General features: G+C 41.6%; 1 protein-coding gene across 3 annotated transcripts in view; it reads left to right on the top strand.

Annotated features, from left to right (window-relative positions):
- Positions 1–11,928, top strand: part of SCP2 (sterol carrier protein 2) — a 114,807-nt gene extending 102,879 nt beyond the window's left edge. For 2 of the 3 annotated variants that reach the window (XM_059689551.1, XM_059689550.1), the window contains 3 exons: positions 1,488–1,617; positions 8,394–8,473; positions 11,177–11,928. In XM_059689551.1, the coding sequence (XP_059545534.1) occupies positions 1,488–1,617; positions 8,394–8,473; positions 11,177–11,272 (306 nt within the window). In that variant the 3' untranslated portion in view covers positions 11,273–11,928. The remainder of the gene's footprint in view (positions 1–1,487; positions 1,618–8,393; positions 8,474–11,176) is intronic. The other variant, XM_059689552.1, reaches the window with a different exon arrangement.
- Positions 11,929–22,438: the final 10,510 nt, after the last annotated feature.

The following is a 22,438-nucleotide window of genomic DNA, read 5'->3' as shown; positions in this document are numbered from 1 at the left end:
ATCATAGAGGAAAATTACAAAAAGAATGCTAACATTTATTGAGCAACTACTCTGTGCTTTATAGGTATTTACAAAATTTAAATTTCATACAACTCTGAGTTATATAACACCACTGTAATTATCTTCATTTCACATCTAAACTGAGATTCAAAGAGGTTTAGTAACTTGCTCAGGGGAATGTAAGTATGCAGTAGAGCAGGAATTTAAACCTATGCTGAATCCAGATGCAGTGTTCTTAAGTGGCAAAGATTAATTCTAGCAACTTAATCTTATACAAATGAGGCTATGCAAAATTATTTAGATCAACAAATGTTACAGCATTGTTATAAGAGCCAGAAGTTAGAACTAATCTAAATATCAAGCAGTAGAGTATCAGTTAAATATAATACACTTCTACAATTAAATACTATATGTGGTATTTAAAGTTATGTAGAAGAATATTTAATGATAAGGTAATGAGGATAATGGTATTAAATAGCAAAGTGGATTGTGAAACAATATATGTAATATCCCATATGCTCAAATATTTTCTCTGAGTGATGAAATTATGATTTACATTTTCTTTTTTGCTTATTGATATTTTCTAATTTTTCCACAAAAGTTTTTCTCTCTAAAGAAAAATAATTGTAATAAAATGATTATTTTATTATTTTATTTTTAAAGTGTGTGAGGTTGTTGTTATTCCTTCACCCTGCTAGTTGGCTTAACTGTTCCTCTGTTTTCCTCTAGTCCCCTGTGTTTCCCTTTATCCCAGTATATTGTCATAGTCGTCATAGTGTATTATCACTCACCCCTCTAACTCCTTCTATATTCTTGATGCCCAGAATAATGTCTGGTGCCAATCATTGTTTCAATCAGTAAGTATTGCAGTATGGGAAGACGAAATAGCATGGGAATGAAGGGGAGAGGGAGGGGAATTGGAACCAAACTACAGAGATATGTATCTGAGATTATTTTTTCAGTTTCATTCTTCATGATCCAAAAGTAAGTTGTAGATGGTACATTATTTGCATAATTTTATATACTAATCCAGAAAATGGGTTGACCCAAAAAGACTTTGATCTCAGAACCATGTATCTTTAATTGTGGGAAACAAACAAAAATGTATGTAAAAGAATTTACCTGGAAAAAAAAAGAGGGAGTGGGGATTCATACATTAATGGAGATGCCAGAGTGAATCTTTCAGAAGTTATTGAGACAAATGGACGCTGTTTCCGTAGAAAATGCTGTCCTGCCACCCCCATCCTCCTTTTCCTTTCACCAGTTGTATCCAGAAAGCCATTTTTAATGAAAGGCTTGGCAGATGAGGGAGCTGTTGCCTGGTTGCTTTTCAGACTTTTCTGGGTAAAAGATCTTAAGGGAGCTTGGGGACTGCCCCTGCTGGCCCAGCTGCTCACGTCATGTATCTATTTAAACATTTAATTTGACTGGGGAAAAAGCCAGAGAAATGAGCTTAATATAACTCCTAGTGTTATTCTTCTTTCCAGGAAGGGGAACAGTTTGTGAAGAAAATCGGCGGAATTTTTGCCTTCAAGGTGAAGGATGGCCCTGGGGGAAAAGAAGCCACCTGGGTGGTGGATGTGAAGAACGGCAAGGGATCAGTGCTTCCCAACTCAGGTCAGTGCAGTAATGGCTTCATTTACGGAACACGTCAGTTCACGGAGGAAAATGGGAGTCTGCTTTGGTGTTCCCCAAAAAGGGCGGCGTTAGGACCTTGTTAAACTAGTGAATCCGTGGGAATCGGAGTAGGTCACAGCTGCCTCCTTTCAAAGATTGGAAAACTCTATCACAGAGTTGCCAGTCTTAGGCTTTGAAATTAGACAAACTTGGGTTCGGGTCCTGGCCTTGCCACTCACAGATTTGACTTTGAATAAATTATTTGACTTCTGTGAGCCTCAGTTTTGTGATCTGTACCTGGGAATAATAAGTGGTACCTGTTTCACAGGTTTGATGGGAGGATTAAGAGAACATCTAAGTAATCAGTAAAGAACATGGTCCAGTGCATGGCTACGTGGCTTGAAAAACCTGTCTATACTCACTGTCTCCACTTCCTCTCAGCCCAGTCTTTTTTTTTTTATTTACTGTCAACCGTTTATTCCTTAGCTTTCCATTTCTTTCATCCCAGTCTTTCTTGAAGCCACTCTGGTCAGCTTTTGTTCACTGTCCCACAGTTATTCTTGTCAAGGTGACTGGTGACCACCATGTTGCTAGATTCCCAGCCCCCATGATATTCTTCTTCTTCCAGGCTCTGCTCTTTCCTACTGTCTACTCCTTCTTGGCCTCTTCCTGTTTTCCCCTCATCTCCAAATTTCTAAACATTGGAGTGCTCCAAGGCTGAGTTCTACCTACTGGGGATCTCATTTAGTCTCATTCTTTTAAACAATCTCTCCACTGATGACTCCCAGATATCATCCGCATGGACTCAGCCACTGACCTTCCAGGTGCATATTGACAAGTTTACTTTGGATATTTAATAGGTATCCCCAAACCAACATGTAGAAGAATGAACTCCTGATCTTCCTCCCACTCCCTTTTAATTACGTACTCCTCCACTGTCTTCCCCATCTCGACAAATTATTGCTCTGTCTTACCAGTTCCTCAGTCCAAAAACCTTGAGGCCGCCACTGGCTCCTCTATTTCTCAGACTCCGCAGTCTACTCCATCAGCACGTTCTGTCCTCCTCTACCACTACCACCTTGGTCCAAGCTTCCATCACTTTTTTGCCTGGTCTCCCTGTTTCTAACCTTCCCCCTGCAGATTTCTTCTCCACACACCAGCTTCAATGATCCTTTAAAAACTTAAGTCAGATTGTGACCCTCCTCTGCTCAAAATGGTACGATGGCACCACCTGACCTGACCCCAGCTTTCTCTGTCTGACTACACTCACCCTCACTTTGCTCCAGTCCTACTGGCCTTCTTGCTGTTGCTTGAACACGGGGTCCCACTCAGGAGCTTTCTACTTTGTCCCCTCTGCCTGGAATTGTCTTCTCTCAGATGCCCTCATGGCGTGGTCCCTCATTTCCTTTGGATCTTTATCCAAATGTCACCTTCTCAGGAAGCCTTTCCCTAACCACATTTTTAAAATCACACCCCAGCCCTGACCGGTTTGGCTCAGTGGATAGTGTTGGTCTGCAGACTGAAGGGTCCCAGGTTTGATTCTAGTCAAGGGCATGTACCTTGGTTGCGGGCACATCCCCAGTAGGGAGTGTGCAGGAGGCAGCTGATCGATGTTTCTCTCTCATTGATGTTTCTAGCTCTCTATCCCTCTCCCTTCCTCTCTGTAAAAAATCAATAAAAGTGTATTTTTAAAAAAATCATACCCCTATTACCATTCTTTATTTTTCTTTATGGTACTTGTCACCATCTGATATACCATATAATATTTTACTTACTATTATTGACTTGCTTACTGCTCATCCTCCCCCTCCCTTTGAATTGCCTAGAATAGTACCTGACACATGGTAGACCCTCAGTAAAATAAATAATTTAAAAATGGACAACAGAATGAATGAATGGTGCTTAGTAAGCATTCAGTAAGTGGTAGGTGTATTGCATGTTAGGTTTCTCTTGTTGGAGAGAGCCATCATAAGAAGTATGATGGTTAAGAACCAGCTTTTCGGAGGGTTTAAAATATCATGCTTTGAACTTTGAAAGTGATTTGACGTATAATCAAGCCATTGGGAATCTAAAGCTTTTTTAAAATAGAGAAGTGAAAGTCAGAGCTGTGTTTTAGAGGATTGAGCTAGTGCAGTAGACTAGATGAATTGGGAAGAGAGAAGTCAGAGGAGAGAGAGCAACTAGGAGGATGCATGTTGCCACTGTCTGAGCAGAAAGGGTCGCCCGAGTGTGGGCAGTGAGAAAAGGGGAGGCTGTTACAGGGCCACTGCCAAGGATACTGGGTGAAGTTGGGACCCAGAAGCTGCGTAGGAGAAGGAGTTCTATCAAAGATGGTAGAGTTCATTACTGATACATTCTTGAGGGTGCTCCTGGAGGACAGGCTGACATCGGGAGCACAGGTGGAAGGAAGGTTAGCCTTAGCAAGGAGGGATGGGTCCTCCTTTCTCTGAGAGGGTAGATAAGTATTCAGGGGCTTTTTGAAATAGATAGGAGGTGGGCAGAGCTTCTGGAATAGAGTTTAGAGCTTGGTGACAGGAGAAAATGTAAAGAGCAGTGCTACGTGCACTGTTAAATAAGGAGTCAACTAAAGATTAATTGAAGGAAAAGCTGAGCAGTAGGAAGGCCATCCATCTGGTGTGGAAAGGATGGCATTGTTGTGAGAAGTTCCTGAATTATATGTGTAGTCTTTTTTCTCAAAATGAGTAGATAGAAAATGGCTATATGTTTGACTTCTATGAGCTGCTTCATCTGTATTCTACCTTTTAGAAATAAAAAGTACTTTTGGGAAATAGTTCTTTTTAATGAGTGAATAGTTATAGATACTATAGGATTATATTCTGACACGCCCAGGCAGATGTTAAGGTGATTTCATTTTTTTTTCTGTTTTGTTATTGGTGTTTGTCATGAGAGAGAATATGTTTACGGAAAGCTATTGCTTAATCTCAGGAAAAGCTTGTTCCTTGCGTAAGTACTCTGGCAATGAGCTCGCCCTTCATCAGGTGCCCCGTCCCAGACCCGAAGGGATTTTACCCTGGAGCAAGGTAATTTCTGCTGAAACTGACACATGTTGGCAGCCAGGAGTGGTGCTGAAACATGGACTTACTCAGTAAAAGCCACCACTGGAAATTGCCAGCTCCTTTTACATCAGCCAACAAGTGCCCGTTTGTTAGAGATCAGCTACATTAGAGCATTAATAACCTGTCCTAGTTTGAACTGGCATCTTAGAGAATTGCTAGTACGTTTGGCATGCACATAGTGTTGAGGGATTAACTTTCTGTTAACAAAGAATTACTTAAATGTATTTCATTTGCTTATTTTCTAAGAGTTTGGTAATAATTATACTTTAGACTTTGTGCATTTTCCATAATTTTTTTTCCTGCCTATGTGCCCACGAATTCTCCTCTTCTTTGAAGCAACTCACATAGCATATCTTCAGGAAACCAAGTTTCCTTAATCTGACATGACACATTATTCTTTCATTCCTTTATTCTGCACTGTGAGCACTTACTGGAGTTGTCAGTTCTGCCCTTTTGTGGGGAACGTGATATAGAAAGCCTCAGCATCTCCCTTCCCCACGGGATAGTAGACAGGGCTTAGCCTGTAGAGACACCCACGCCTGGGTTCAAACCTTGGCTCTGTCACTTACTAGGTGTCTATCTTCCCTGAGTCCAATCGCCTCATCGAGAAAATGGTGAGAATAATTTCTATTTATGGAACTGTTGTGAGGATTAAATGAGATAGGGTACATAAAGCACGACAGCTTAGTAAGTGCTCAGTAAATCATTGCTTCCTTCCCAACCCAGATATTAAACATTAATTTTGATCAAACACATTAGACTTCTCTAAGACTCTGTGGGGAACTAGAACGCATGGGATCCATCAGATGCTGAAGATTTGGTGAAGTTCCCAATTAAAACTGAGCTGTTGAATGGATTTGTATCCTTATAACAAGAGGGAGCATAAAGCCTAAGAGATGGGAATATGGGCTTCAGCTGCAGGAATCTGGTTTCACACCTGGCCCAGCTGCTTATAACTTGAGCAAGTTATTTGACCTCTCTGACCCTCATAGAGTTGTCACGATCAACTGAGTTATGTACGTGAAATGCTTGGCATAGCAAGAGCTCAATAAATGCTGATATTGCATCAGCAGCAATAGCAGCAGCAGCAGCAGCAGCAGCAGACTTCACTTCCTAAAGCCACCTTTCACTGACTAAGAGTCCTTTCTTGGAATACTATGATCAAGTCCAACTATAAAAGTCCAACTATCTCAATTTGCTAGCTTTTTTTCTCCCTTCTCTTTGATGTTATATAGCTACAAGAGAATTGGATTTTCAAGATTGTCAATTCTTTCATTTTCAAGGCTTCATACCTTTTTCCAGTAATAAGGGAAACTTTTGTAGAGGCAGAGATGGAATGGCTATTGAATCTCATTCTTGTTAGGGGCTATCTCTGAGTTGTAAGATATATAATAAAAACTTTTTATTTCAATCTTGTTTTAGTTATTTAATAGTACAGGCATGGTATAATTTAACAGTTTATCCCTGTCTTCATCTGTTTGGGCTGCTATAACAAACATACCCACAGACTGGGTGGCTTATAAACAACAGAAATTTATTTCTCACAGTTCTGGAGGTTGGAAGTATAAGATCAAGGTGCCTAGTCATGTTTGGTGAGGGCCATCTTCCTGGTTCATAGCCAGTGCCCTCTGGCTGTGGGCTCACATGGTGAAAGGGGTTTGGGGTCTCTTTTATAAGGTACTAATCCCATCCATTAGGGCTCCACCCTCATAACCCCAAAGTCCCTGCCTGCTAATAGCAGTGGGCATTAGGATTCCTACCATATGAGTTTCAGAGGAGGGGGCGGGGGAGGCACAAACAGTGGTTCTCAACCTTCTGGCCCTTTAAATACAGTTCTTCATGTTGTGACCCAATCATAAAATTATTTTTGTTGTTACTGTTATGAATCGTAATGTAAATATCTGATATGCAGGATGGTCTTAGGCGACCCCTGTGAAAGGGTCGTTCAACTGCCAAAGGGGTCGCGACCCACAGGTTGAGAACCGCTGGTTTAGAACATAGCAACCCCTGTCTCTGTTATTGAGGCATAGATTATCTGATTCGTTTTGGGCCATAATTTGATAGTAATTTGAATTCTAAATTATTTATACAACAAGAAACGTATTGATTGCCTTTTGTGTATAAAGTACTCTTCAAGGGCCTAGCTTGTAGCAGAGAACAAACTGACAGGGGCTCTGCCCCCACGAAGTTTCATCCTAGTGGACAAGTACAGGCAGAAAGCATCTATAAAAATACGTAAGGTAGTTTTAGATACGTGCAACGAAGGAAAATAAAGCAGAATTGTGAGACAGAAAGTGACTTGGTTTCTAGGAGAGGCCAACTTTAACTTGAGGAGGAGTACTATTGTTATATCGATTGCCTAAAATACTGCGATAAGTTTGATTTCTTGGGGAATTTCTCCTTTTGTATCTGAAACCTCTCATTTGTCTACAGTCGACCTGGCTGATTTAACAAATGAGATATTAGAGTCTTTGTTGTACAGCTTTTTTTTCATGAAATCTTGATGATATTAAAATTAATATTTTTAAAACTTTGTATAAGTAATATTTACTCAGTGTAAAAAAAAATCAGAAAAGATAGAGAAAATGAAAAAAATTACTCTCCTGTAATTCCATCATCTACTTTGGGGGTTGAAAAGCTGTGGCCTATGGGCCAAGTCCAACCTGAAGTGTACAAGTTGGTAGATGTTAACAAATGAATGTATAACATATGAATGAATGTATGTCCCAGATCAAGATGCAGAATGTTGCCAGCATCCAGAAACCTCCCTCACAGCTCCTTCCATCACAACTCGCTCCTAAAAGGAGCCACGATTCCTAATTCTGTCACTGTAGATGGTGAAAATTCCTAAGGCCCCAAAATGGAAGCATTGCAAAGATGCATCAACCATGGAATGAATAAGTAAATTCTGGTGCATTCACATAGTAAAAATGAACTATTGCTATATGCACAAATAATTTAGAATTCAAAATATTATCAAATTATGGCCCAATATTAATGAATCTTACAATGCTGAGCAAAAGAAGCAAGACCTAAAAGAATAAATATTGTGTGGTTCCATTTAAAATATTTTTTACAAATAAAAACCCTTACATGTTTACTAGTTTATAGGAAACTAGGAAAAATCTAAGAGATGAAACCATCAATGATATATTAGCAGAAATCCATTTTCTGCGTTTAGTATTCTTGAGAATGTCAGTACACTAGCCATTAAAAGTCCTCAAAAAAACTCAGTATATCTGGATGTTTTTAGAATACCTGTTGAACAAATGATTGTTTACACTAGTGGTCGGCAAACTGCGGCTTGTGAGTCACATGCGGCTCTTTGGTCCCTTGAGCGTGGTTCTTCCTAAGCCTTAGGAGTACCTAATTAAGTTAATAACAATGTACCTACCTATATAGTTTAAGTTTAAAAAATTTGGCTCTCAAAAGAAATTTCAATCTTTGTACTGTTGATATTTGGCTCTGTTGACTAATGGGTTTGCCGACCACTGGTTTACACTATACCATCATCTACGTAGTGAGTTCTCTCTTGTTAAATGTTGTGGTTGCTTGTGACTAATGCCATGAAGTGCCCGTTTCCCCACACTGCTCTTGTCTGGATGTGATTCTGTTGCAGTCAGTGGCCTTTGACTAAAATGTGTACATAAAATTGAACCCTCCCTTTTTCTCTTTTCTTCTCCTAAATATCCGCTTTAGATAAGAAGGCTGACTGCACCATCACAATGGCTGACTCGGACTTGATGGCTTTAATGACGGGTAAAATGAATCCTCAGTCGGTAAGTTGAATGGCACTTACATCCTTCCAGTGGGTGGGTCTTTTAGCCCATTCCACTTTATCTCCTGTTGCAATATCATGAAGTGCAAAGTGGTCACACCCACAAAACTCAGTGTTCACTTAACAAACGACACACATGTGGAGCAGACTACGTGCCAGACACTGTCCTGTGTGCTGGAAATGCCCAGACGAATATGAAATATTTCCCATGCTCAGAGCATCCACAGTTTGGTATAAGACAGATCTGCAAAAGAGTAAGTGCAGCCAAATATCGGAGGTGCCATGCCAGGTTTGTGGCCAGGGAGGGTGGGGGAAGGAGCAGCCTTGATTGACTTCCTGGGCTCTCAGAGAAAGGCTCACAGGAAGTGACAAGTGAGCTGAGTCCTCAGGGTTCAGAAGTGAGTGGTGCACACATGGAGAATAGGAGCAATCCAGGTGGAAGGAGGGCGAGGTGTGAACACAGGCGTGACCTTTTATTTTGTATCTTTGCCTAATGGGTCCTTCCCGTGTCTCTCAAATTAAGCTCAGATATTATCTCCAAAGACCTCCTTCCAAGTTGTTGGGAGCTGTAGCCAGTTCCTCTTCTGTTCCACTTCCTGGGCTGCTAGCTTAGCGCTTGCCACATTGTATGAGGTTTTTGTTCTTTTTTAAAATATATTTTTATTGATTTCAGAAAGGAAGGGAGAGGGAGTGAGAGATAGAAACATCAATGATGAGAGAGAATTTTTGACCAGTTGCCTCCTGCATGCCCCCTATTGGGGATCGAGCCCGAAACCTGGGCATGTGCCCTTGACCAGAATTGAACCCAGGACCCTTCAGTCTGCAGGCTGATGCTCTGTCCACTGAGCCAAACCAGCTAGGGTTATATGAGTCTTAATGTGCCTCTCTTCCCCATTAGATTGTGCTTATCTTAGAAACTCAGATACTTCTTTCCATTGTAACCTTTCTTTGTTGTTGCCTCAGCCTGATTTGTTTTAGGTCTTTTTCCTGTGGTCCCTTAGTAATTATAGAGATTGGATAAAACAACCAAATCTGACTCCCACTGTATTCCTTTTTTAAATGCTTTTATCTAAGCAACTAAGCATATTTCAGTTAATGCGTTGACAAACGAGAGATGTACATTTGTGACGTTTCAACTGAATAGACACCATTGGCACTGACATTTCCACCCACTGAGCCTGCTCCAAAAATCTGGACAGAACAGAGGCCACCAGTATAGGAGCTGGCTGTCACCCTCCTTCCCACCCACTGCTCCTCCTCCCACTGTGCACGCACTCCATGCACTTCCTTGGCAGGGTGATCAGACTTCACACACCAGCCACCCTGAGCTCACTCACTTTATCTGTTTACCATCCATTTTGGAGAGTGAAGTGTCAGCTTGTTTTTCTTGAGCACCTGTTAGCACCCAAAGGAATTAAAGATAAAAAACCGACAGACCTTTCTACTAATGTGCTGGTGGCCTTCCCTCATGCTCCGTAGAGGATTTGACTGCAGCTCCACTGTTTGGCTACAGTTGAGACAGGGCAGCGTGCTCTCCAGCAGCAAGAACACCGAGGGCCAGATTAAAGTGATTCTTGCGTTTGGATTCTCCGAAGGGCGGAGATTCATGTGTTCTCTGTAATAATTAGCAAAGAGTCATTTTCTCTTTTAATTTCAAAAAGGGAAAGATGGTGAGTTTCTCTTCCAGGTACCACTGGTTCATATTTTTAAAGGACATATGTTAAATATATTGTGTTCTGAGACACCTGACCTTTAAGTCATCAGACAGAAGGCTGAGTGCCATATAGGAAGGAAATATTTAGTTTGTCCAGACAGAGGAGGGGGGGAAAGGAATTAGTCACCGTTACTAGAAGGTGTAGAAAAAGCAGGGCTCTCTGCATTCCCCTGGATGAGGCAGAAGAGCGCCTAACTTCTTAATGTACTTGTTAAAAAGCTAAGACTGGAACTTTTTGCATCTAGCCCTTACTTTAAGAATCTGGTGAAAAGACTGAGATCATAGCAGGGAAATCAGGCTGTGTTCCCGATTTTGCAATTTCTCCCAAGTTTTCCCGGGATTTTGTTACATGATAAATTTAGCAAGCATCATGTGATCTAATCCCAGGCCGTTGTTAAATGGAACAAATTGTGGCTCTGCATTACGGGTTGGTTTGATTCTTCTTATTGAGCCAAAGATTAACACAAGCTCCTCAGTCTCAGCAGGCTGCCGGCCTCCCTCCGTAGGGATAAGTCCTTTATCATGAAGACCGAAGAGGGGGGAAAAATTAGTGACATTTCATCCTTATCGTATTCCAAGAGTTTGAGTGTGTTAAGCATGTGCTTTTCCCTCTCAGCAGACTCCTGAAATTTTCAGTTCATATTCCTTATCCACATGTAATTCTTTAGACAAAGCCAGTCTAGTGTGAACCCACCTAAGCCTGGTGTTTGGAAAAGGCACTGCGAAGGCAGGTAAAAACAGACTCCGTTTCTAAGAGAAGATTTCTGGGAAAGCTGTGCCTTTTAACTGCTCTAAGTACAGCATGGCTTTTATAGTTCCTTCCTGTTGAAGAATCTGGTTCTAAATGTATTCCGGACGCTGAGTTTCATGTTTGAAGAAAGTATAAGAGACCTGATAAATAAGTGATCTCAGGGTTGGCTAGTCTAGAAATATCAGCAATTTCAAAGCAAATAACACTAAGTAATAAAGTTGCTTTCTTCTTACTTACAGGCCTTCTTTCAAGGCAAATTGAAAATCGCTGGCAACATGGGTCTGGCTATGAAGTTACAGAATCTTCAGCTCCAGCCGGGCAAAGCTAAGCTGTGAAGAACTTCCTGTGCCTACCTTTGAAAATCAAGATGAGACTTACAGATATATATCCATGTATTTCACTCTCAGAACTTAGACTGAAACCAAGCATTGGCAAATAGCATGAGATTTGTTTTTAAGTGGGTGTGACCAATCCTGTTTTTCCTAAGCTCTGGGTAAATAGAGCCTGATGGTGTACTACTGCTTTGCTGAATTGCATACAACTGTGCATTACAAAGTTAATATGGTAATTATGGTTTTGAGTAAAATTGAGTTCCAGAATAAAATTAGGAACAGCAAAATCCAAAAACTATGTAAACAAAAGCTCTCATTTTGCTTATGAAGTATATTTGAGGATTATTCTGCTGAAGATTCAATTTAAGTTTTCCTTGGGAGAACTAGGGAAGAAACCAAATACCAGAAGCTGGCCAGAAATTAGTGTTGTGCACTTAATGACCTTCATCTGTTTTCCATTAAAAGTTTTTACAATTCTGTGCTGGGATTAAAACAATTAAAATTTTGGCATTTTGTGCCATCAGAGTGATATTTTCTTCCCAGATCTAAATAAAAAATATCAGAGCTTGGGGGGAAATTTTATAGTTGAACACAGGCCTATTTTTAAAATAAAAATATTTTTAAATTAGTTTCCTTCCTGAAAAATCAGTGTTAAATTATTTTTAATAAAATTTTCTTTGACATGCAGTTTAAAAATTATATTAATTTAAGTTTATAAAGTTCAATCCTATTATAATTTGTCTTTTCATATGTTTAGTTGAATAATTACCCACATTTATCTTTCTTCCTAGTTTTTCTAATGCTAATGTTATTTCTTATAACTCAGTAAGATATGGGGTAAAATAATGGAAGAATGTTTAATAGAAATTAAAATTGCTCTTCCTGATCTCCTTTGTTTTTATTGCGTTTGTCCTTTTTGTTCAGGGTTGTCTAATGAAGGAGATGAAGAGAAAGAGAAACACTGAGGGATTTCCAATCTGTCATCATCTAGCCGCTGCCTCCTGGTTACTTTGACACAATCAGCAGGTCTTCATTAGGGAGCCATGGGTTGTCGGAACGCTGGACCAGGAGCCAGGGCTCTTGCTTCTCTCAGGCACATAAGTAACTGCCTGCGTGGCCTGTTTGCTCAGTTGTTGAAAGAGGGGATTTAAGTAGGTGGTCTGTAAGGTTTCTGATGCTCTGATCATCCTGTGAGTCTATTCAGAGCACTTTTTGAGAGTTATTCCGGCTTCACCTTTCTGTTGCTAACACGTTACTTTGCCCGAAGATGGTCAGAGGCAAAAAGCCAATTTAAGTTTTAGACGCTTGTTGGAACCTGTGCTGATCAGGACTGTGGATCAGATCCCCTTAGAACTTTGAGCTTTTCTGTGACCAAGTGGAATAGCATTTGGTGATGGGGAAAGGTGGCAAATTAAGCCAATATAAGCTTATTTCAAGTCCCATAAAGTGCATTTAGAACACAGACCTATTTCCTAATCATAGTAGCTTCTGACTCTGAGATGAAAGACTTCAAGAAAAAAGTTTCCACAGAAATGTCTGATTTATCTGTAGTTTGGATTTACTACATTATTCTGCATTCACTTATCCCCAAATAATAAGTGACACCTGAAATAGGCTCTAGGCTGAGCCTGAAAAAGCAAAACCAAAAACTGGTTCTTGTAGTAGAAATGTATTTACATAAAAGTGCAACTTATATGTATAATAGAAAATTATTTAGTAATTAAAACTGCTGTTATTGGTTTTGCTACTTGAGCAGGTTGAGCCTCAGTTGCCTGACTTATAAAGATATTAATATTGATGTCCTAAGATTACTGGGGACCTAGAGAGATAACATATGTGAAGTACCTAAATTAGCGTTAGGTGCATCATCATCATTCTTAGTTGCCTCACTGTAAATGTGAATTCCCTTCCTGTCCCCGCCACTACCTCCACCTTTTGCCTCTGATACGTGATATGATGTCTGTAGTGTTTTCTAATGTCCCACTTTTTGAGTCTTTGTTTTACTCGTTCATTTATTGAACAAATAGTTATCAAATGCTTACCTTATATAGGGTGCTATGTGGAGGATACAGTGCTAGGCAGTGGAGATAGTGGTGAGTTCCTCCCCTCACAGTACTTACAGTCTTAGTTGAAGAGACAGTCAGTCAAAGAGATGAATAGTAATTACAGACTGGTGAGCCACGCAGGAAATTGTCAGGGCGCTGGGATGGAGAATCACAGTGAGGGGTCTCCTTTGATAAAGTGGTAAGGGAGACATTTCTGAAGAGGTAATATTTAAGCTGGGATCTAAAGGTTGCGGAGTGAACCAAAGAACATTGCATGAAAGGGTAGAAAGAGAAGTCGAATTGGCAGGACATATATTGGCGTGTTCCAAAAATTGCAAGGAGGCCCATGTGAGTGGAATATAGTGAATGGGAAGGACAGGCCCAAGATGAGGTTGGATGGATATGTAGGAGCTGATTATACTTGAATCTGTTCATATCACCTTTCATACCGCATAGAAATCTCTAAGACATACGCCAGGAACCGCACGTTTTCGGGCAAACTGCACGTTATTTAAATCATCATAATGCACTTTAGGTGTTGTTTTTCAATAATTATAACATTTTTATTTACAAAAACAATTAAACAATTAAAGCTCCTAGTATTTTTTTAACGTATGGCACTGCGTAAAACATTTTCCTCTATGAAGAGGGACCAAACAGAATTTACGTAAGTATCTAGATCCGCTCCTTTTTCCATGGGCGTGAAAAACGAGAACACTCGTGAGCGGTCCTTAACAGATGGCGCGCGAAACCCGAGAAAACTCCTGAGCGGTACGAAAGGTGATATGGTAAGGAGTTTGTATGTCATTCTTAGTGCAGTTGGGAGCTGTTGAAGGTGTAGCTTCATGTGTGTTTATTTCTCACTCATGCTGCATATCCACTTTGCATCATATCCTAAGTGAAGAATCGGGCTAAGGGAGTAGCTGCTCTCTGGAGCATTGTGACCATCATGGCAGGGGAAGAGGAAAAGGGAAAGTACACATTGGCTCTTAAAGTTTCCACCCAGAAGTGTTCCAAGTCACTCTTACTCCCACTTCATTATCCAAAGAAAGTCACATGCCCCCCACCTAACTTCACAATCTTACCATGTACCAGAAGGAGAGAAATGGAGTTGGAATATTTGTGAAAGAACTGAAGGACATCAGAGAAGGGCTGTAAGCATAGGAATGAAATGATTTAGAGTCACTGTAGCAGCCCTGCAGAGAATGTACTGAGGGTAGGGGGCAGGCGTGGACGCCCAGGTGCAAGAAGATGGTGTCCTGGAAGAGGGTGCCAGTGATGGAAACAGAAGTGGAAAAGTAAGCAGAGGTAGAGCTGACAGACTTGGTGACTGGATGTAGGGGCAAGAATGACTTCCGGTGACAGGCCGGGTGAATAGTGGGTCATGACTGGGATGATGAGGGGACAAGCAGGCTTTAGGGAGAGTGGTTGAAATAATAGGCTCCACTTATGAACTTGTTAACTTTGAGATGCCTGAGAGATTTACCAGTGGAGTTAGCAAGCAGGCAATTGGATTTACAGGATGAGCTCAGAGGTAAGGTCAACTTGGAGATATATTCTTTCTTAAAAGAATATATTTTTGAGCAGAACCTCTCTGGAGATCGAGACCAGAACTTGGCTGGAGATCCTGGCTGGGCTGCTGATCAACTGAACGCTGTCTCCGTGTCATTCCTTCTTCGCCGACTCCGTCTACGCCTTTGGGAACCCCTGGACCTGCTGGGGTTGGACCCCGGCATAAGTATATTTAATACCACTGAACTGTATACTTAAAAGTTGTACATTTGCCCTAACCGGTTTGGCTCAGTGGATAGAGCATCAGCCTACGGACTGAAGGGTCCCAGGTTCAATTCCGGTCAAGGGCATGTACCTTGGTGGCGGGCACATCCCCAGTGGGAGGTGTGCAGGAGGCAGCTGATCGATGTTTCTCTCTCACCAATGTTCCTAACTCTCTATCCTTTTCCCTTCCTCTCTGTAAAAAATCAATAAAAATAAATATATTTAAAAAAAAAAAAAAAAGAATATATTTTTATTGATTTCAGAGAGGAAGGGAGAGGGACAGAGAGATAGAAACATCAATGATGAGAGAGAATCATTGATCAGCTGTCTCCTGCACGCTCCACACTGGGGACTGAGCCCACAACCTGGGCATGTGCCCTGACCGGGAATCGAACAGTGACCTCCTGGTTCATAGGTCAGCACTCAATCACTGAGCCATGCTGGCTGGGCTAGAGATATATTCTGAAGTCGAGCATAGGGGTGGTCTTTAAAGCTACAGGAATGGCTGATATCACCTAGGGAGTGGAGGGGGGTTGAGGTAAGCCTTGTGGAACTTTACAGATCAGGTAGAGGAAGAAGAATCTGGCAGTGGGGATGAGGCAGAGGGGCTAGAGAGGTGGAGGGAAATTTCCGGAGAAGAGAGTACAGTAAAACCAAAAAGTGGGAGTGATCAACTGTGTCCTGTGCTACTGTGAGGTCGAGTAGGATGATGTCTAAAAATCATCTACTGGATTAAATTTGGCAACATAGAAGTCATTGGTGATCACTACGAAATCTGTTTCAGTAGAGTAGTAGGGATAAAAGCAAGATGGGAACTGGTTACATAAAGAGCTATGAATAAGAACAGGAGAGTTCCATTTGGTAGTGGGCAAGCACTTTAGTTAATTCTTTTAGTTCTAAATTAGGCCATCTTGTAGGTGCTGCTCTCTGTGCCCATCCTCGCCAGTTTCTCCCTGCCCTGCCCCTCACCTTACCCATTTGGCAAAATCCTTTTCATACCTTTAGCTTTCAGGAAGCTGTCCCTGTTTGTCACCTATGTAGTGACAGAATAGAGCTAACCATTCCTTTGTAATAATTTTGTTTCTGTCTACACTGAACAGAGAGCTCCCTAAGGGCAGGGAGAACTGCATCACATGCATCCGTTTTGATACCCTCAGCACAAAGTCCTGGCTTACTGCCATTAAGTGAGTAAATAAGATAAGCTGAATAACAATCTCTGAGGATAGGGACCTTGCCACAGAAATGCATTCTCTATTACAATGACCCTCTGGTGCCCTGATGATGAAAGAGAACATTAAAAATTCTCCATTAGCGTGACCTGTCCTGCTCTTTCTTTGAAAATATTTGCAGCTTCCCAGAACAGAGTTCAACTGAAGATTGAAGCAGCCCAAAGTAATAAATACGAAAAGTCGCTTTGTTGTGGTTTTATTACATGTTTCTTACAAGGTGGCCTAGTGGGTTCTGAATGCATTAGAGTCAGTGGTCTTGTTGCTGTACTTGTCTAGACAATTCCAACTCTCAGGCTTCCACAGTCTTCGTTGCATATGTGGGAAAACAACAGAGAGCATGATTAGGAAGAGGAGGGTGGGGGTGGTGGGGGCAGAGTGAGGTGGGATCAGAAGAATCTGGAATCAGGTCCAGTCTGCCTCCTGGAAGCTAAGTTAGGACAAGGCACTTAACCCTCACCAGCCTTCAGTTTCTTCCTCTGCACAAGGCGGATGCTGTTACATTTTTTAAAATTGTCTCATTAGACTGTGAACACCTCAAGGGAAGAAACTCTATGTCATTTATCTTCATGTCTCTAGCCTTAATACCATGTCTGCCAGAATACACATGAGTAAAAGTTTCTTGAAGAAATGAGGACTGGACAGTGATCACTAAAGTTCTTTTTAAATTGTAAAATACCTTCAAAGGTTCAATCACATATAAACTTCTATTTTCCTCATATATATTACCTTAGAAAAAAAGAAATACGACATTAAATCCTATAATTAACAGCTTTATCTTCTGAAACGTAAGCAGTTTCAGAAGATAATACACTTAGAGCAGTCTGGTATAGTGGGAGAAGTTGGAGCCCACCAGATGAGGGTTGGGGTCCTAGCTTGGGCACTCATGCAGCTTTGGGACTTAGAGGTAATGACTCTGAGCCTGTTTCTCCCTCTGTATAAAAGGAATAATAATCCTCACACCTTGTTGGTTGTGAGGATTAGCAATTCTCGTCGTCAAATGTCAAACACATAGTAGGTACTCAATAGATAGGTGGTGCCTAATGTTATTTGAGAAAAAGAATTTTTTGGACCTGAAGCAATTTATTCATTGGAATGGAACATTTTGTGACAATCCTTGAGTTCAGATAATCAGCTGGCTTCAGGATTGGAGACAAGTTGCATTTTTTTATAGACTGTCTATATTCTGATATTTTTCCTCAAGAATCATTAACATTTCATAGTATCTGTGACTAAGTGAATGAACTTGGAATTATCTGTCTGATGTTCAGGAGTTTTGCATTTCAGCCAAAGATTATAGTTCTAGCTGCCCATGGTACGGTTGCTCTTTGAGCACAAAGAAGCTGCTTGATGTTATTGTCTAGAAATAAAGGAGGGGGGAAAAGGTAATCAGCCAGATTGTACCTCTGGGTAAGTTACTCAGTGGGATTGAGTGTGCTTAGAGACCCCACTGATAGGAATTGGGAAGTTGGGTTATAGTACTAAACAGCTAATGAGGGCCCTGAAAGATTTATGTGCTATCAGGAACCATAGCCACGTCTGGCCAAATTTTAGAGTTTTTCTCAATAGAGAGTTACAAAATCTACTGGAAAGGTCCAGTATTAATATCTATCTGGAGACTGCTGCAAACAAACAGCTCTTTAGTTCTTGGTAAGAGCAGAGAATACTGGGCCAGATTTCTGGACCTTAAGAAATGTGGCGTCTGATTCCATTTGGCAGGAAGTTTAATATGGTGTGGAGTTTTAGCCAGACTTCTTGGAGAAATATACTTTTTAAATGTATCATATCCAAAACTTATTGCAAAAAGTGATGTCTATTTAGTCTGTCTGTTCTATTAATAGTCATTTAAATACTTTGTAAATATTCACAGTGCTGTTTTCAGCAGCATGTAGTAAATACTTGACCTTTTAGTTCCTGAATTTGTGGCCAAAAGCTTTTATGTAAAATTGGGGGAAATTCATTGTAGTCTGCTGTTTATTTAAATTGCAGGCAGAGAAGCAAGCAGTAGTGTTATGTTCTAACCAACTACCAAGTTGGTTATTGTATAATCCACCTTTTAGAATATGGCCCCTTCTGCAGTGTACAGAACTCTTGGTTCAGGATTAAACACCTCATTAGAACTTAAATAAGTGGAAAAGAAGTTCAGACATGACGACACAGCAGTAGAAGAGAAAGGCTGATTTAAGAGACTTCAGCTTGGCAAAATGATATCCCAGGGTAGAGTCTGATAACAGTTCACCAATATTTAAGAAATGGGAAGACCAAAAAGGGGAGATTTCTTTTTCTTTGTTATTAGAAGTAAAGGGAAGAAATATAAAACGGGAAATTTCAGACTGATAATTGGGCGAACTCCCTGACACTAAAAATTGGTCACGAGTGGACTGAACTCCCCAACCAGAGACGTTCCTAAACCCAGCTGCATTTCACTGTGAAAGACGCACCTAGCAGTGGCCGAGAGGGCATCTCAATGGGAGGAAATAGTTCCTTGACAGCCACTCTTTTGAGGATTTCTCCTTTTGCCGTTTATCAAAACCTTTTTTTCTTCTATGGGCCAGAAAGAAGACGTGAACCTTCTTATGTTTACTTGTCTCTACTCTGACTTGTTCCCCAACTTGAAATCTTTGGAAGAAACAGAAAGGAGAATCCAAAAGCTTTTACATTTTCACTGTGAAAGCAGCCTGATTTTCTTTCATTTTTGTCTTTTTTTTTTTTTTTTTACTCCATTTCTTAGTTATCTTAAGGTAGACTGTTCAGGCCACAGATGGTAGCTGCAGTGTGGGACCCAGCTCTCTTTGGAGTTGGAACCTGAAGACCAAAGTTTGATTTGTGGCTCAAGTACTTGTTAGCTGGTCACCTGAGCAAGTTGCTTATCCTTCCCTGAGTGCCAGTTCCCTAAAATAAGGAAACAATAACACTATCAAGCTTATTGGGAAGGTTTAGTGAAATGATGTGTGGGAAATGCAGTTTTAATTATTAACGTTTGTATTAGTTTTCTATTGCTGCTGTAACAGATGATCACAAACTTAGTGGCTTAACTCAAATGTATGTAGTTCAGAAGACTGGGTCGGTTTGGCTGGCTTCTCAGCTCCAGATCTCATGAGGCCAAACTCAAGGTGTTGGCTGCCCTGGACTCTTACTTGGAGGCCCTGCAAGAGAATCTGCTCCACGCTCTTCAGGATGTTGGCAGAACGCGGTTCCGTGCTGCTGTGGGGCTGAAGTCGCTGCTTCCTTGCTGGCAGCCTGGGGTGTTCTCAGCTCCTGGAGGCTGCCTGCATTTCCTTCATCTTCAAAGTTAGTTGAGTCCTCACATTTCAAATCTCTCTGATGCCCCCTTCTGCCTCATCTCTCCTACCTCCAGCCAGGTAAAGTTCTGTTTGTAAGAGCTGGTATGACTAGGTTAGGCTCACCTGGACAATCTAGGGCAGTGGTTCTCAAACTTCCTAATGCCTCAACCCTTTAATACAGTTCCTCATGTTGTGGTGATCCCCAACCATAAAATTATTTTCATTGCTACGTCATAACTAATTTTGCTACTGTTATGAATCGTAATGTAAATATCTGATATGCAGGATGTATTTTCATTGTTACAAATTGAACATAATTAAAGCATAGTGATTAATCACAAAAACAATATGTAATTATATATGTGTTTTCCGATGGTCTTAGGCGACCCCTGTGAAAAGGTTGTTTGACCCCCACAGGGGTCTTGACCCACAGGTTGAGAACCGCTGATCTAGGGTAATCTCCCATTTGAAGTTCCTTTGCCGTGTAGTGTAACATACTCACAGGCTCTACAGATTAGGGTACGGACATCTTTGGAGGTTCCTTCAGCCTCTGACAATGATGGTGTTTTGGGGCTAGAAAGGGACCTTACAGAACATAAGATAAGGTTTTTGCCCTGGAGGGTTTACAATCCAGTGGGGGAAAGAGACGAAAACAATAGATGGCAGAAAAGTCCAGCAGTTTGTATGGGATGTTGCAGGAGCTCAGAAGACTTCTGTCCCTGACTTGGCCTGTGGTTTTTCCATCATACCCTGCTTGTTATGTAATGTCGTTTATCGAGATCCTTCAGATGGAATCCATATACACAAAACAACACCATGTGATCTGATTTCTAAATGTCCAGAAAATCAAGCTGCTGCCATAGCTCGGTATTTGGGACTCTGCTACTCAATAAGGAAAGGTTTTGAGTCCTCAGAGTAAGAGGAATTGCTTTCTTCTCTGATGATGACGTATACCAACACCTCGTCTCCCTGATCTTATTTCTTATGTCCCCTTTTCCCTCCCAGGACAGTCTTCTTTTCCTTTACTCCTAGCTCTCTGGCCATATGTATGTCATTACTCCTTCCCTCTTGAGTATTCTTGTTTCTTGTTGCTTTGAATTAGAAGGCACCAATCCTGGGCAATGCAGAGGTTTCTGTATCATCCTTGCCACGTGTCATTTCTATTTTAATACCCGTTTCCTGCATGTTTAGGCAGGTCTTGGTGTGGTTTATAATAACAGCAGCTACCTTTTATTGATCACTTACCATGTGCCAGGTGCTGTGCAGAGTCCTCTGCTCCCATGTTCTCATTAATGTAGACATTCGGTAAGGTATAGGTACTACTTTTATCTTCTTTTGGACCCAGCTGGGATTTGAACACAAGTTAAGTCCGAAGCTGGTACTTGACACTATGCACTTAAACAGGAGCTGAAACAGAGGGGGCAGCACAAAGGAGCCAAAGCAGCACAAGTAGATTCAGGAAACCTGCCATTCAAAATCAATTCTGTCTTTACAGCCCTTCTGAAAGTTAGAGGGTTTGCTTTGAGAGCACCATTGGTCACCCCCATTTCCCACCAGAGACACTCAAAGTGATTCCTCCATATTATACTTCAGACAGGTGATTTTAGCTTGTTCTACAGCACTGGGCAGCCACAGAGCAGGTGTGGGCATGCACTGGCTTGGCATTCCACAGAAGAGCCTATTTCTTGGGGTCCGGGAGGGGGGCCGGGTATGTGGTGTGCCCTCTGGCTGGCTTCCGCAGTTACAGGAAACAGAATACCTTCCCCACAGTGTTGAGATGATTAAGATATTTAAGGATTTAACACTGTGCCTGGCACTTAGTAGGAACTTGGTATGTGCTATTTCTCATTGTTCTTCTAGAAGGTTTTCTTTAATTCATGAGTATTCAAACCAGTAGCCCCTTGTTCTAGCTCCACTTGACTCTAAGCTCAATGTTGAGAAGACACGAGATGCAGCTCTATGTTGGCCCCTGTCCAGTCTGTGAATCATACCAATGCTCATAAATTTGAGCTCAGATTTAGAATATGAGACCAAAGAAGGCAAAATATTTCTCCTTCCCATTCTTGTTAAATTCTTGAGTTTTTGAGATAATGGAAACAAACAGTCCTGGGTTCGAACCCAGCCTCTGCACTTGCCTGCTCAAATTACCTACCTGTTTCCATCGTGGAAACAACTTGAGTTTTGGGGAAGGATAAACTGGCCATTTTACTCAGTTACTCATCCACATCCTTTCTAAGGCTGTCTCCTTAGCAGTGAATGGGGGCAATAGCAAATTCTTCTCTTGCAGGGTTGTGACAAGTACAGAGTAATGCATGTGGTACAGTCAGGAAGTGGTAGCAGAAGCCAGTGAAAGGCCTGGAGCTTTCACATGAGCCATCCATCCATTCATTCATTCATTCATTCATTCTCTCACGGCCTTGGCAATTTAGGTTGAGCAAGTGATCCCAAGTTTGAGTTGCTTCTCCTTCTGCAGCAGGTGGGCAGCTGGGTAAGGTGGCTGTGTGTGCCCTGCCCACAAGGCCAGAGCAGGTATGGGGGGAGAGCCTTGTTGGGCAGTGGAGGTGCCAAGTACCACCAAAACCCAGCCCCACCCCGTTCAACTGCCAAAGCCCCTGGCGCCAACAGTGTTGCTTCAGCTGCTAGTAGTTAATGCTCCTTGACTTGGAAACGTTTTCAACTCCTGGGAGCAACATGGTGAGGACTCACTCCTCACCCCCATCGTCTCCCCGCGACGGGGATCCACAGGCACCCCACGCCCTGCCCAATTTACCGTCCTTCAAGGCTGACCAGGCTGTGCGCCCAGGGCCGAGGAGGGGGTAAGGAGTGTGGGGAGGGCCG

The sequence above is a fragment of the Myotis daubentonii genome, chromosome 3 (assembly GCF_963259705.1).
Source record: "Myotis daubentonii chromosome 3, mMyoDau2.1, whole genome shotgun sequence".
Taxonomy (NCBI): domain Eukaryota; kingdom Metazoa; phylum Chordata; class Mammalia; order Chiroptera; family Vespertilionidae; genus Myotis; species Myotis daubentonii.
Note: the sequence above shows the minus strand (reverse complement) of the source record. Positions and strands in the feature narration are given on the sequence as shown.